This window comes from Caretta caretta, chromosome 26, assembly GCF_965140235.1.
Source record: "Caretta caretta isolate rCarCar2 chromosome 26, rCarCar1.hap1, whole genome shotgun sequence".
NCBI classification, from domain to species: domain Eukaryota; kingdom Metazoa; phylum Chordata; order Testudines; family Cheloniidae; genus Caretta; species Caretta caretta.
The window spans coordinates 1,492,598-1,508,812 of NC_134231.1; the positions used below are offsets into that span (position 1 = coordinate 1,492,598).

At 46.8% G+C, this 16,215-nt stretch overlaps 2 protein-coding genes across 3 annotated transcripts in view; one reads left to right on the forward strand and one right to left on the reverse strand.

Moving 5' to 3' along the window:
* Positions 1-5,456, reverse strand: part of LOC125626410 (disintegrin and metalloproteinase domain-containing protein 9) — a 53,133-nt gene extending 47,677 nt beyond the window's left edge. The window contains exon 1 of one of the 2 annotated variants that reach the window (XM_048829336.2): positions 5,273-5,456. In XM_048829336.2, coding sequence (XP_048685293.1) covers positions 5,273-5,363 — 91 coding nt within the window. In that variant the 5' untranslated portion in view covers positions 5,364-5,456. The remainder of the gene's footprint in view (positions 1-5,272) is intronic. The other variant, XM_048829335.2, reaches the window with a different exon arrangement.
* Positions 5,457-9,560: 4,104 nt separating this feature from the next.
* TM2D2 (TM2 domain containing 2) lies at positions 9,561-14,808 on the forward strand. The gene is made up of 4 exons (XM_048829360.2): positions 9,561-9,823; positions 10,213-10,300; positions 13,072-13,187; positions 13,873-14,808. Exons 1-4 carry the CDS (start codon positions 9,603-9,605, stop codon positions 14,084-14,086), a joined length of 639 nt encoding a protein of 212 aa, XP_048685317.1. The 5' UTR covers positions 9,561-9,602; the 3' UTR covers positions 14,087-14,808.
* Positions 14,809-16,215: the final 1,407 nt, after the last annotated feature.

Below are 16,215 nucleotides of genomic sequence, written 5' to 3' on the forward strand. Positions count from 1 at the left end.
CTGTACAGTTTTAAGGCAGCATTTTAAGTAGTTAGGGCCCTTTCTGCTCCAGCAAGAGGATCTGTAGATGATAACTAGTATCATATGACTTCTCCCACCCCAGCCTTTACAACCTAAACACATTTACAGATCTTTCCATGGTTTAATTGCAATCAGAACTACAACACAGCATCATATAGTCTGTGTCTACATTAGAAGATATGCCCTGATTGTGATACATTGCCAGTGACTCCCAACTCCTCCCCCGTTCCCTTCAAGTGGTGTTAAAGACCCTGGTGTGAACAAAAAGTCAGCTCAAGCTTTGTTATGATGGGCAACAAACTAGCAGTTAAAACCAGATCGTTTTCCTAGCATAGGTCACACCAACTGTGTGATCCATTAGTTCAGGCTGCTGCTAGCCAAATCAGAGCAATAAAGGCACGTAAAAAACTCACCCCACCTCTCTAAACAAAGAGATCAATGGATGCAGAGATTCTGTCACTGAGAGAAGACCCTACTCCTGGCAGCATCCCTGGATCCAGCAATGCAGCGGAAGGACCAGCAATAACTGTACTGCGTGACTCATGCACAGGGCTCCCCTTTTCCTGGGAACTTTTGGCTCTTGCTGCGTGGATTTATGTATTTAACTCTGGGTGGGTATATCACCACCTCTTAAAGGGAGAGAAGAGACTAGACTTTGACTCCAGCTGATTTTGCTTGCTCCTTCGCATGGTTATTATGAACTTTACTACACAGAAGACCTCCATTAATACTGCAGCAACTGGGTTTCCCTACTTCAAAGTATCCTACTGAATTTCCAATTCACAATACTGAGCCTTCTGGGAGAAAAAAATGTCACATAGAAGCACATGGAAAAAACAAACAGCGTTGTTCAGGTGTGCATTGGACTTGCTGTGGGAGTACCTCCAACCCAGGAATTAGCTCATTTACCATAAACTTGAATGACTCAGATACACAATAAATTAAACCTAGCAACTCAGAAAACATCACAATTAGCAATAATAATGAGTTCTAACCTACTCATGATTATTAAAACATTTATAAAAAGATACCTATTACTGTAGTATCTGGATGCATTAAATACTTAGAAATATAATTAATTACAGTGAGTAACAGGAAAGGTGAACTGCACAATTCATTTTATGCTCATGCACAACAATCTTTTCCGTCAACAAAATTAAAGCACTGTGGGGGCGGGGAAGGGGAGAGACCGTAGAATTTTACTGCATTCGAGGCCTTCTATGGGATTAGAATACAAAGAGTATACTTCACGGCAGAAGCAAGTTTTCATCTTTCATGGCTTTGGGGAAATTAAGATGTTTCAGCTTTGTTTTGAAGATATTGCTTGGGCTCACTTATGTATTATTTAGAGATTAATACAAACCACGTCCTCCTTAATGCAAATGCCAAGCTGTGTGGGAAAGCTGTACACAATCTAGGATGCAGACCCAGAATGCAGAGAGTTTAACCAGTGTTGTTGAGGAGCCTACGTGTCTCCTGGTCTTCAGCAAATGTGCGATCAGTCTACAGAAATGCATGTAGCATGCAGGACGGTGGTTTGTGCGGAACAAGTCTACCACCAAAGATCCACCAGTTTCATTTAAAGTCACCATTTCCTGCAGCCATACTGATCCTCAAAGCTCATACTTCATAGGCTAGACTGTGCCTAACACATACGCCGTGCTGCTCTATCTTCAAAGCACCATAGAAACAAGTCAGGCTCTCCCTGTGCCAGAAAGAGATTCCTCACTGTCCCGCCCTCAAACTTTAATTTTTTTATCCTAGACCAGAAATCTAGGGAGTCTTCCCTGACCCGAAACTTTCTTATTTCTTGCAGTATTTTCCCTGGTCTACTCATGTCTTCCTCCTTCAGAAATAATGCTAGAATCCATCTTTACCTCACTCCTGCTGAAATCCTGATCCATGCCTTAAATGGTAATAGTCTAGACGGTATACCATGCCTGCTTCTGGCCTTTCTTAATTCCTACGCTAATGTCCAGAAGGCACCAGATGACTACTCTCTTGTACAGGAAGTGGGACTCTTTGCCACCTTCCCTGGCTACCAAGCCACCTCTAAATCCAATTTTTTTTTAAGTTTTCATCCTGGTTTTCATAACATACCAAGTACCTGCTCCACTGTCTCTGACCTTAGACAGTCAGTCTCCAAGCTCCCTAACTTAGACTCTCATCTCCCCCAAGCCCATCATACTAGTATCTCAGACAAATTAAGTATGGTGGCCATTTTTGGTTACCAAAACAAACTAGACTTCATACAAGTTGAACCACAAGAGAGGATATACTCCAAGATATTTAATGTTAACCACAGGTTTCAGAGTAACAGCCGTGTTAGTCTGTATTCGCAAAAAGAAAAGGAGTACTTGTGGCACCTTAGAGACTAACCAATTTATTTGAGCATACGCTTTCATGAACTACAGCTCACTTCATCGGATGCATACTGTGGAAAGTGTAGAAGATCTTTTTATATACACAGAGACCATGAAACAATACCTCCTCCCACCCCACTCTCCTGCTGGTAATAGCTTATCTAAAGTGATCACTCTCCTTACAATGTGTATGATAATCAAGTTGGGCCATTTCCAGCACAAATCCAGGTTTTCTCACCGCCCCACACACACACACAAACTCACTCTCCTGCTGAGTTAACCACATAACTCAAAGTCCCATACAGCTCAGGTAAAGCTGGCAGTTAACGTTTTTCCAGTGTCAAGCTACCATAAAGTAAATTTTCAAAGTTCTTTTTTTTTTTTTTTAAATAAGCACTGAAAGAACCAATCTTAGCTATTTTTAAGTTTATTCTTCCTCCTTTTATTCCACTACAGGGGAAAACAACTTCCTATGCCCTGACTCTTCTGCTGAGTTCTGTCCCCATATGTGTTGCTGAGATGGAGGAAGCTCTCTAAGGCAGCTCAGCAATTTTCAAGGATTAAACAAGAGAATTCTCAGAACTGAAGATTGCAACTGCCAGGAAAATTCAGAGCATAAATGTTGAGATGTGCTTTGAAAATAACTTTTTAAATTGATAAAATATGTAGTTAGAAAGTCAGAATTGGTATAAGACTCTAAATATCAGGGAAAAAACTAAACCCTGAAAGTCAGAAACTCTAGTAAGCACAAGGCATAGCTCCTCTCCCACGCAATGTTAGAACATTTTATTACTATATTAGACTAATACTTGACCTTTCTAGGGGTATAGGTAGGGAAAATAATGCCCAACATACATAACTGATGGCATTTACTAATTAATGTACATCTTTTTGTGATAATGGCTTCCTCAGTGACTTATCAGTTTCCAAGTGACGCTCCAACTTCTATCTATTTATTGGGGTGTTTTCAAAATAATCATAGAATATCAGGGTTGGAAGGGACCTCAGGAGGTCATCTAGTCCATCCCCCTGCTCAAAGGAGCACCAATCCCCAATATTTGCTCCAGATCCATAAATGGGCCCCTCAAGGATTGAACTCACAACCGTTGGCAGCTGTGCCCCAGGAGTCCCCATGGTAGGGGTGCTTCTATCACAGAAAGCTCCCCCTTGACCAAAGTTTTAGGCATCTACATGAAACTCGGGGTGTGGAGGGGAGTTTGCTTTACAAAATGCTCCCCTAGCCAGAGATTGGGGAGTGCCAACTGTGGGATTCTGATACAGAGTGCTCCCCTAGCTAAGGATTTAGAGGTCTGGATACTAGGGTTTCCCTGAAGAGGGGAACTCCTGTCACTGAGGTTTCCCCTTTGCCTGAAGTCTGCATGCCGAAAGCACCTCCAGGTTGGGTGATGTGACTGTAACAATTCAGTTCAATTTTATTAGACCACATATGACATTATGTCTTTTGCAAATACAAAAAAACCATACACAAACTAAAAAGGTGACATCCATGTCATACTATTAAAATATCAATCAGAACGCAATAAAAACCTCTCTTCTTCAGCACAATGCTAAAAGGGCAAAAAACTGCCACCTATTTAATTACTAACAGGGACTAAAATACTAGAAACATTACCTTTTGAGAGGGTGATAAAGATTCTTTTTCATACAGAAGAAGAGGTAAAACCCAGCATACTCTCAAAAGTCAGAAAACTCTATAATCCAGAAGATAATGAGGTAGATCAGCAGTTCCCAAACTGTAGGTTGCGACCAACGTTCCCTCTAATTTTTGACAGGCCGTGTGTGCAAAAAATTTCTTCTGTGCAAATTGTTGTGCTTCTGTGCAAATTTTTGTGTGCAGTGTTTCGCCGTGTGCGCAGGGTTTAGGATTTGTGTGCACACACACACGCGCACTGCTTAGAGGGAACAGTGGTTGCAACTCTGTTTTAATGGGGTCACCAGGGCTGGCATTAGACTTGCTGGGGACCAGGGCTTCACCCCTGTGTCACGGGGCTCAGGTTACAAGCCCCCCGCCTGGGGCTGAAGTCCTTGGGCTTCGGCTTTGCTCCCCACACACACCCAGGGAGCTTTGGCTTTGACTCACACACACACACCTGTCCAGGGCGGCGCAGGCAGGATCAGGCTTCAGTGCCCACTCCTGGAGTCACATTAAGTAATTTTTGTTGTCGCGGTGCAATGAAGTTTGAGAACTCCAAGACAGAGCTTCCAACACTCCAGGTTTACATGGGAAAAAATGTAGATGTGAAGGATCTTTTCCATATCTGCCTTTAAGGACACCAGTTTCCCTGGTTTGAAAACTTAACTGAGTACCTGCCTTCCCTAAATGAGATTTTGACAACTCCTCCAAATTCGGTTCAAAAACAAGGGCCATTTTCAAAGCAGAAAACCAGAAGGCAAATTGGGAATCACGAATCACAGCTAGATCTTTTTGTTAGGTATATCCCAAAGGCCTCCCCTCTGTCCCAGCTCCTGGGGTCCCCACATGTATTGCGAGCGCTCTCTGGGCTCGGGCCCTGCTGCCACAGGCCGCCCCGGGAGTCAGGACCTCGGCGAGATGCCCGACGCCCTGGGAAGAGGAGGCAGGGGCAGGCGGCTGCCACACGGCGCTCCCCTGACCCGCGGTTTGGGAGCCCATGAGCTCCGTGGGGTCCTGCGCAGAGCACGTCCCTCCCCTGAAGCTTGGGGTCTGTGCTGGGTTCAGGACCTCCCTGGGCTGGGAGCCCGGGGGCGTGGGGGGGCTGCTGCCCCTTACCCAGGCTGGGGACTCGATGCTGCGACCCCCCGGGGTCGGGACCCCTGTGGGCGGGGAGCCCCGGGGGAGGCGCGGCCGGGGGCCCCCGCCGCGGGCCCTTCCCGGGAGCCGCACTCACCTGGCCGCTCCGCCGGCAGGCCCGGCCCCGCGAGGAGCAGGAGGACGAGGCCGCTCCCCGCGGCCCGGGCCCAGGCCATGCCCGTCCCCATCCCCGGCTCCAGCTCGGGCGGCTGCGGGCCTGGGGCAGCGGCCGCTCTGCGTCCTCTGGAGCCTGCGCGCCGCGGCCTCCTCCGCCCGCCGCCCGCCGCCGGCCAGGGGTGGAGCTGGGGCGGGGACACCCCAGGGCCGGGGGCGGGCCGCTGGGGGCGGGAACCGGGGGGGCTGCTGCTGCCACCCCCCCGCTTGAAGTGGCTCCCCTCACACAGGGGTCGCAGTTTGGTTCAGTGGCTCTCAGCACCCCCACTGCGCACGTGGTTCCCGCCCCCCTGCCGGGGCAGCGACCGGGCCAGGCACAAGGAGCTGGGGTGGGGACACCCCAGGGGCAGGGATCCAGGGGTGGGGGAGGCACCAGGAGCTGGGGGAGGGCACATCCTGGGGGCAGGGTGGATTACACTTGGGAATTTCGGAAACAAATTCACACATAAGTGTTGCACGTTTATCTGTGTATCTGTTGAAATTCAGACCGGTGAACTCCGGATAAGAGAAAATCAAAGAAAACTACAGTAGCTCTGGAAGTGTCAGGAACTGTTATCCAAAATTAAATCGAGGCTCCTTGCTCACCTCTGCAAAACAATGCCTACAACAAATGGTTTGCTCGACACAGGTAGAAGAACGGATGAATGAGTCTTCCTATGGCTCAGACTTTGGTATTATAACAAAACAAAAATCAAGGGATATGAGAAAAGCATTGAAGATGAAGACTTTGCGGGAAATTCGTAAATATGAAACTAGGACATGTTTAATTTCTGGGTTCTGGGATTTAAATACAGGTTGTCTGATGCCCTCCAAAGGGTGGGAGTCAGAAGCTGGAAATGTCTCAGGGAAGTGACGTTATGAAGGAAATATGTATGTTAATAAAAGTGCAGTGTGCATGTTGGACATATCATTCCCCCCACCCCACAGGAAACCATAGCCGGTGATAATATGAAACTAAACCACAGGGCATAGTGACTCCTCTACACAGGCAGGTTTTACCATGCCATAAAAGGGGAGCTGTACCTTGCACTATAACCTAGATTGTTTGCTAGCTTTCCTGGACCTTATGTAAGACCCTGACTAACAGCTTAATGTTAAACATTTCTTCTTGGTTACGTTTTCTCCCAAAGTGGCTACTATAATTGATTTATTCGGGGGATATTATCTGACACCTTTGAGAGAAAACAATACCCCCAGTCTGCTTTGCTATAGTGGGTAACATCCTGGTTATTGGTCGTAGAGCAAGAGACTCCAGCCTTAAAACCTAAGTGATGGCCCAGGAGACCTGAGGGCCCATGAAAGCATTATCAGATAACTGGATCCTTCACATCCCGCAATTGTGATTTTATAAATACTTTAAAGAAAACCTAAGGAAAAAAGACATTTGTATTTCAAATCCCCATTACTGGGTAAAGTGGGGTACTCTCCTGTATGTTCTTAAAAATATTTTTTTAAATGAAATGTTAGGTCTTTGGTTTTCTTGGAAGGCCAGAAATCAATTAAATCCCTCGCAGAAGCTGTTGCTGGGAAACACCATCAAGGCATGAAGAACACCTATGACAGAAGATCAGACAGCAGCATATAGTCACGAACATTGGCCCTGATGCTGCAGTCATTAATGTGTAATTTAATTGATAAAATAACACAGGAGGGGGGGGGCTAAGGCTTGCCTCTGCACATTCCTTAATCAAAGGGATCCTGGCTTTTATTAGATAAACAGTTCTCCATGAGGCAGCCTAGGGAAACTTAGGCGCAAGTATGTTTTAAAACCAGTATGACCTCTCATCATCCTCAAAAAGTGGCGATCCATCAGCTAGGTTCAGCTGAGGGATTGAAGTAGGGAGAGGTAGGGCAGGGAGGAAATTAGGGTCCTCTCTACTTTGACACCTCTTGTAAGAAAGCTGTAGAAATAGTAAGAAAAGTAAGTAAGTTCCCATGATTATAGCTAAGCATTAAAGCTATTTTATTTTCTGATGAACAGATGGTTCAATGGGAAGCATGCTTCTTCTGGAGTCATTATCTCACCATGGTAGCAGGGGTGCTGTAAGGTGGTGGTAGTATTTATTTACCAACAGTTGCAGTGAAGGATTTGCCTTCACTGGAAATCTTTCCATCACTATTGGTTGTTTGTATAAAAAATATTCTTGAGTTCAACCACAACTACTGGACTTGAAGCAAGAATTAATTCAGGGAAGTCCTATAGCTAATGTTATATAGGGAGTCAGACTTGTCAGGGGTTCTTGCAACAAATTTTTTGGTGGCCTCAGAGTGCGGCCATCAACTCTTGCGGGTGGCCACACTGACACTTTTTCCTACAATTATTTATTTTACCTAAAGTTAATAAAATAATATGCACACATATATACATCCAAATCATTGTAATTTATTAATGTAAGGGGTTTTTTGGCGGGGTGGTGGTGGTGGCAGACAATAACAAAAATCACACACAGTTCTCTCTATTCTTTACTGGACCTAACAGAATAGAAACACAAATCAGGTGCTTTGCACGTTCTTGTCTTTATTATTATTGTTTCTTTTGCTTTATGGTAAAAGAAGTGGTCTGTATAACAATTCTGAAGTAAATTTAAAAATGCTTTGACATAATAGAAGTCCATATAATAATGAAAAACACATCTGGGTGGCTTAGGTCTGGGCAGGGGACAGACAGCTGTGGCTGGCCCGGGGCTCCTCTGGGCAGGTGGGGGGGGGGCTCAGGGCTTCGGCTGGCCCAGAGCTCCTCTGGACAAGCGGGGGGCGCAGGGGAAGCACTCCGGGTTTTGGCCAGCCTGGGGCTCCTCCAGGCAGGTGGGGGGTGGGGGTCCATGGGGCTACAGCCAGCCTGGGGCTCCTCCGGCCACAGGGGTGGTGTGCTCGGGGATTCTCTGGGCCGGGGGCTTGTGGCTCCAGGCGCAGGGGGTCTTGGGGCTCCAGCTGCTGGGAGGGGAGCATGGGCAGAAGGGGTGGAGTGGGGGGTAGCCTCCCCAAAGAGGGGCTCCACCTGCTGCCCATGCCCCCACTGCTCACCTCCTCACCCCCCGCCCGCCTCCTGTGTCCCTCCTCACTCCACCCCACTCCCCTGCCACAGACACCCCCCTGCCCGCCTTGTCTCTCCCCTGCTTGCAGCCAGACCCACCCTGCCCACCTCATCACCCTGCTGCTGGCTCGCTGCTTGCCTCCTCACCCCCTCAGCCTCCCTGCTGCTCGCCTCCTCACTCCCCCACTCACAGCCAGCCCACCTGCCCATCTCCTCACCCTGCTGCTGGCTTGCCACTCACCCCTTCAGTCCCCCGCCAGACCCCTCCGCCTGCTGCTCACCTCGCCACTCGCCTTCTCATCCCCTTCCTCACCGCCTCACCTTGCTCCTTAAGCGTTGTGTGTCCCACCTGTGTCTCCAGAGAGGCCGCACATGCAGGAACAACAGGGGCGAAGGGGACGGGATGAGGGAAACCCCTGGTGTCCGCATTTGAGAAACAGTGCACTAGTTCACATCCGATGAAGTGAGCTGTAGCTCACGAAAGCTCGTGCTCAAATAAATGGGTTAGTCTCTAAGGTGCCACAAGTCCTCCTGTTCTTTCTGCGAATACAGACTAACACGGCTGCTCCTCTGAAACCTGTGCACTAGCTGATCACAATAGTCTTCTGGCCTTAACATCTATGACTCTGTGCTTGAATATCTTGGGTACCAGCCTAGAAGAGATACCAAGGACCCGCTGAAAGCCCCAAGTCACAGCAGGACTTGGGCTCTGAACACCCCAGCTGGGCCCTAGGATCAGGGTCCTGGGTGAATGCTACTGACCCAAGTCAAGCTGCTTTGCACTGTGTGTGGATGGAAGGAGCTTGGGGCTGAAACCTGGATCACTGTACAGTGTAGACACATCCTAAGGCCACAACCATTCCACTCACCCCGACACCCCGAGCTTGTGGCCTTTCCCCGCCCCCTCCTCACCCATTGGTCGCCAGGGCCGGGGGAGGAACCAATCTTGTTACCGTGTGCAGTAGTACCGCCCCTCTCCGCCAGCCAACCCAGCTTGCTTCATGCCTGTCGCTGATTGGCCGGTAATGTGCGGATCTATTGGTGGAGTGGGCTATTCGTCTCGAGATCCCGCCTCCTCAGAAACACTCAGGACTCCCATTGGCCGGGAGGAGGTAGGTTGCGCTCTCGCCGGTGTGGCCTAGCTGGCGTGGTTTCTGGCGGTGTTTCCTAGCAGCGCAGGCCGGGTGGGGGCGCCGGGGAGGCGGGCAGGGCGGGCACGATGGTGCCGGGGGTCGGGTGGCCGGTGAGTTACGTGCTGCTGTGCGGGCAAGCAGCGCTGCTGCTGGGGAACCTGCTGCTGCTGCAGGGCGTGTCCCGGAGCCACCAGCACAACGCGACCGGGGACCCCGGGGAGGCCGAGCCCGAGCAGCCCGCGGGCAGCCCGGCCCCGGCCTGTGACTACGGGGACCCGCAGGCGCCGCTTGTGCTCTGCACCTACCTGTGAGCGGGGGGGGCAGGGGCTGCTGGGGGAGTGATGGGGGGGCAAAGTGGGGGGCGGGAGGAGTGGTGGGGGGCTGGGGGCGGAGGAGAAGGAGGAGGTTGGGGGGCAGACGAGGAGCTGGTCTGGTGCTGAGAACAGGGTTATACTGGGCAAAGAGACTCCTGCATAGTGGTCAGCAGAAGGGGGCATTCAGAAAGGGATGACAAGTGACCGACTGGGATAGATGGGGTGATAACAGGAAATGGGGCACCTACAAGAACGGGTGACAGGGCTAGGTGAAGGGGAAGATAGAGGACCTCAACGTGATGTTTTCTCTTATAAATTACCTTATTCTCCCTCTCCCCCCACTTTTAACTGTGTGAACATGATGGGTTTTGATCATTTACAGGCCAGAGGAGTTCATTGAATGTGAGGATCCAGTAGACCATGTTGGAAATATTACTGCACAGCGAGAATTGGGTTACGGATGTGTTAAGGTGGGGTGAAAAAAGATGATTTTGTAACTTCTCAGAGAATATTCACACACTGGGGTGGTCTTGGATATCCATGGACCTTTAGCCTGAATGGAACTTCTCCTTAGAAGCAGCGGTGGTTTGTAATAATTGCACACCAAAAGTGCTATGCCAGCATAAGGGAATAGAATACCTCCCCCAAGAGCTTTCTGCTGCAGCTCTGCAGCCAGTGGATTTGCGGATGTGCTTCTCCCTCACCCACAGAAGGCTATGGATTGTGGAAGTTCCCTCTCCTGGCAGAAGCAATATTCAGGACGTGAAAGGAAAAGGTTTCCAAGGCACTTGCTCCTCCTGATCATGGAACTCTTAGGGAAGACGTAAAGGTGCAGGGTCCACTTTTCTATCCCAAAAGCAGTTTTGTGAGGGTGAAAACTACTCTTTTCTTTCTCATCCCTCCACGGTAATCTGCTGTGCTTCCTATGGGAAAAGCAACAGCATTTAGCACTTGAGGTTTTTCAGTTAGCTGACGTACAAGGTGATATATTGTGGACTACTAGCCACTAGGGCACAGTTAAATCTTTAAAAAAGGAGTACTTGTGGCACCTTAGAGACTAACCAATTTATTTGAGCATGAGCTTTTGTGAGCTACAGCTCACTTTCATAGATTCATAGATATTTAGGCCAGAAGGGACCATTATGATCATCTAGTCTGACCTCCTGCACAATGCAGGCCACAGAATTTCACCCACCACTCCTAAAAAAGACCTCACACCTATATCTGTGCTATTGAAGTCCTCAAATTGTAGTTTGAAGACCTCAAGGAGCAGAGAATCCTCCAGCAAGTGACCCGTGCCCCATGCTACAGAGGAAGGCAAAAAACCTCCAGGGCCTTCCAATCTGCCCTGGAGGAAAATTCCTTCCCGACCCCAAATATGGCGATCAGCTAAACCCTGAGCATATGGGCAAGATTCATCAGCCAGATACTACAGAAAATTCTTTCCCGGGTAACTTGGATCTTACCCCATCTAAAAACCCATCACAGGCCATTGGGCCTATTTACCATGAATATTTAATTACCAAAACCATGTTATCCCATCATACCATCTCCTCCATAAACTTATCGAGTTTAATCTTAAAGCAAGATAGATCTTTTGCCCCCACTACTTCCCTCGGAAGGCTATTCCAAAACTTCACTCCTCTGATGGTTAGAAACCTTCGTCTAATTTCTAATCTAAATTTCCTAGTGGCCAGTTTATATCCATTTGTTCTTGTGTCCACATTGGTACTGAGTTTAAATAATTCCTCTCCCTCTCTGGTATTTATCCCTCTGATATATTTATAGAGAGCAATCATATCTCCCCTCAACCTTCTTTTAGTTAGGCTAAACAAGCCAAGCTCCCTGAGTCTCCTTTCATAAGGCAAGTTTTCCATTCCTCGGATCATCCCAGTAGCCCTTCTCTGTACCTGTTCCAGTTTGAATTCATCCTTCTTAAACATGGGAGACCAGAACTGCACACAGTATTCCAGGTGAGGTCTCACCAGTGCCTTATATAATGGTACTAAAACCTCCTTATCCCTACTGGAAATACCTCTCCTGATGCATCCCAAGATGACATTAGCTTTTTTCACAGCCATATCACATTGGCAGCTCATAGTCATCCTATGATCAACCAATACTCCAAGGTCCTTTTCCTCCTCCGTTACTTCTAGCTGATGCGTCCCTAGCTTATAACTAAAATTCTTGTTATTAATCCCTAAATGCATGACCTTACACTTCTCACTATTAAATTTCATCCTATTCCTATTACTCCAGTTTACAAGGTCATCCAGATCCTCCTGTAGGGTATCCCTGTCCTTCTCTAAATTAGCAATACCTCCTAGCTTTGTATCATCTGCAAACTTTATTAGCACATTCCCACTTTTTGTGCCCAGGTCAGTAATAAAAAGATTAAATAAGATTGGTCCCAAAACTGATCCTTGAGGAACTCCACTGGTAACCTCCCTCCAACTTGACAGTTCACCTTTCAGTAGGACCCGTTGACTTCATCGGATGCATACCGTGGAAACTGCAGCAGACTTTATATACACACAGAGATCATGAAACAATACCTCCTCCCACCCCACTGTCCTGCTGGTAATAGCTTATCTAAAGTGATCATCAAGTTGGGCCACTTCCAGCACAAATCCAGGTTTTCTCACCCTCCACCCCCCCACACACAAACTCACTCTCCTGCTGGTAATAGCCCATCCAAAGTGACAACTCTCTACACAATGTGCATGATAATCAAGGTGGGCCATTTCCTGCACAAATCCAGGTTCTCTCACCCCCTCACCCCCCTCCAAAAAACACACACACACAAACTCACTCTCCTGCTGGTAATAGCTCATCCAAAGTGACCACTCTCCCTACAATGTGCATGGTAATCAAGGTGGGTCATTTCCAGCACAGATCCAGGCTTTCTCACCCACCCCCCCTTTTTTTTAAATCTTTGTCCACTGACAGAGAATTCACAGCGATGTGAGTGTGTGGGGAGAAGCATAGAGTGTATGTTAATGAAACTTGCAGATCATACTAAACTCGGAGTTATAAACACCAGGGAGGACAAAAATAACGTAGTGACTGAACAAGACTGCAGGCATTTACTGAACCAACAATAAGTATTAGACACTTAGTACTGAGGGCCTTCTCCCCTTTTACTTTGTGATAAGAAAATATCCTTTTAACTGGCCTTTTTCTCCCTCCCTCAGGTAAATAATTTCTCAATTGTGTGTGTGATTTGTTTCCCCTCTGACAGTTTGGTGGCCAAGCCTATAGCGACGTAGACCACACTCCAGTGCAGTGCAAAGCACTAGATGGTATTGAGTGTGCAGATCCTCGGACTTTCCTACGAGGGAATAAACCATGTATAAAGTAAGGTTTATTTCCTTCAGAAATGTATTACATTTTGGAAGATAGGGTTGGTAGCTAAGACATCATTGTAACTTGCTGCTTCAACTATTGGCTGGGTTGTTGTAACTTTGTATGTATTTTTATCCTTCCTTTGCTTAATGGATTTTCTGCCTGCCTCAAGATACCGTGGGAACTCCTTTGTGTTTTATTAGATTGCATTGTTCATTGGCCCATAGTTTCATAAGAAGAAAAGGAGTACTTGTGGCACCTTAGAGACTAACCAATTTATTTGAGCATGAGCTTTCGTGAGCTACAGCTCACTTCATCGGATGTATACCGTGGAAACTGCAGCAGACTTTATATACACACAGAGATCATGAAACAATACCTCCTCCCACCATGCATCCGCTGAAGTGAGCTGTAGCTCACGAAAACTCATGCTCCAAATAAATTGGTTAGTCTCTAAGGTGCCACAAGTACTCCTTTTCTTTTTGCGAATACAGACTAACACGGCTGTTACTCTGAAAAGTTTCATAAGAGTTATAATATGTAAATTCCCCAAAGTCCATTAGAGGGAGCTATACTGTAAAAATTGAGGCAGTTGACACAGCAAAGGCTCAAGTTTATGAAAGGGTGTCTTTTTTCTCCTTTCTTCAAGTGAAACTGTATTTGAAGTTTTAATTTATTCATTCTTCATTTATTGTAGGTACACTGGCCATTACTTTATAACCACTTTACTCTACTCCTTCTTCCTGGGTTGTTTTGGAGTGGATCGATTCTGCCTGGGCCATACAGGGACAGCAGTGGGAAAACTACTAACTCTTGGAGGACTTGGTATCTGGTGGTTTGTTGACCTTATTCTCCTTATTACTGGAGGGTTGATGCCCAGTGATGGCAGCAACTGGTGCACAACTTACTGAACAAAAAAATACTATTTGAGAATTGACAGCGGGAGAAGTTAATGTGGCATCTGTCCCTATACGACTGGTTACAATTGTTCTGCAGAGTCAGAACAGCCTGTTTTTCTGCATTTTTTTATTTTGTATAAATACATTCTGGATTTGCAAAGTGAATGCAGTTGCAGAACAATGCTATACCTAACTTCCTTGTACATCCCCCAAATTTCATTTACAAAGAAAACTACTCACTGTATATTCTTCCTATTCATGGGGCAATTTTTTCTCCAGAATAACAGATTTGACACTGCAGTTAAGTATTGTACCTTTCCTTTGGATGTTCACTTTCATGCTAATATTTCAAGATAGCATGTGCTAAAGTGCTCTTTTTAGCCTCTCCACTATAAAGTGTAGCTATTCCCATTACAGTAGATTTCAGAGGTTCATTGAATTATAGAAGTACACATGATGAAATTTTCCTTAAATGACAAACATCAGTGTGCTGTGGAAGTGATCATTTACTTAACGCAGTGATGTGCATAAATGGGAGAAGCTTTGAGCAGCACAACTTTGTAACTTTTTGAACATTGGTTCCTAGGTCTTATACACTGCATTGTACAAGAATACTTTAGAGCCCTGAACCTTCTCGCCTTCGTAAAAGGCGCAGCATCTACAAGCACAGAAAGTCAAGCAAATGTCTTAAAATAAAAAGTGTGTGGAAAAACAGGTGCTGCTGCACTATCTTAGTTGCTGTAGTGGGTGTCAGTCTGTTCAACCTTCTCTGCAAAGCTTCACTCGCCATAGTTTAAGTTTCATTAGCTGAAGGGTAAAAATAGCTAAGGAGACTGTGTGTGGGTAGTTGGACTGAAATTAACTATTAAAGCTACTGGAATTAAAGGGAGGAAGTGAGGTCATTGGTATATGTGAATGAATTTGCTGTGCTTTTGACTTGTGCTAAACAAGGTGAAGGAAAGGTAGAACAACTGTAAAGTAAGTTATAGAAATCTACTGCACAAATACAAGCACTGATTTGTAAATTTTGGCTAGGGTCAGATTCACCAACCACAGTGGTAACAGGAACTTTTGGCAGTGATTTCTCAGGGAAGCTGCAGCAGGTTTTCTAGGCAAGTGTGTGTTCTGAAGACAGCTGTAGAATTCCACTCATTTTCCAGGAGTGGAGGGGAAGGGGAGGAATATACTAGGGCCAAAAAGAAAAGGAGTATTTGTGGCACCTTAGAGGCTAACCTTTTTTTGAGCATAAGCTTTCGTGAGCTACAGCTTATTTATCTGATGCTCAAATAAATGTTAGTTTCTAAGATGCCACAAGTACTCCTTTTCTTTTTGCAAATACAGACTAACATGGCTGCTACTCTGAATCATAGAATATCAGGGTTGGAAGGGACCCCAGAAGGTCATCTAGTCCAACCCCCTGCTCGAAGCAGGACCAATTCCCAGTTAAATCATCCCAGCCAGGGCTTTGTCAAGCCTGACCTTAAAAACCTCTAAGGAAGGAGATTCTACCACCTCCCTAGGTAACGCATTCCAGTGTTTCACCACCCTCTTAGTGAAAAAGTTTTTCCTAATATCCAATCTAAACCTCCCCCACTGCAGCTTGAGACCATTACTCCTCGTTCTGTCATCTGATACCATTGAGAACAGTCTAGAGCCATCCTCTTTGGAACCCCCTTTCAGGTAGTTGAAAGCAGCTATCAAATCCCCCCTCATTCTTCTCTTCTGCAGGCTAAACAATCCCAGCTCCCTCAGCCTCTCCTCATAACTCATGTGTTCCAGACCCCTAATCATTTTTGTTGCCCTTCGCTGGACTCTCTCCAATTTATCCACATCCTTCTTGAAGTGTGGGGCCCAAAACTGGACACAGTACTCCAGATGAGGCCTCACCAATGTCGAATAGAGGGGAACGATCACGTCCCTCGATCTGCTCGCTATGCCCCTACTTATACATCCCAAAATGCCATTGGCCTTCTTGGCAACAAGGGCACACTGCTGACTCGTATCCAGCTTCTCGTCCACTGTCACCCCTAGGTCCTTTTCCGCAGAACTGCTGCCTAGCCATTCGGTCCCTAGTCTGTAGCTGTGCATTGGGTTCTTCTGTCCTAAGTGCAGGACCCTGCACTTATCCTTATTGAACCTCA

Bases quoted from the DNA above. Each gene is read 5' to 3' on its own strand.
- TM2D2 (XM_048829360.2), top strand. From the start codon at position 9,603: ATGGTGCCGGGGGTCGGGTGGCCGGTGAGTTACGTGCTGCTGTGCGGG. The intron at 10,301-13,071 runs GTGGGGTGAAAA...CCCCTCTGACAG, and splicing joins TGGGTTACGGATGTGTTAAG to TTTGGTGGCCAAGCCTATAG. The intron at 13,188-13,872 runs GTAAGGTTTATT...CATTTATTGTAG, and splicing joins GGGAATAAACCATGTATAAA to GTACACTGGCCATTACTTTA.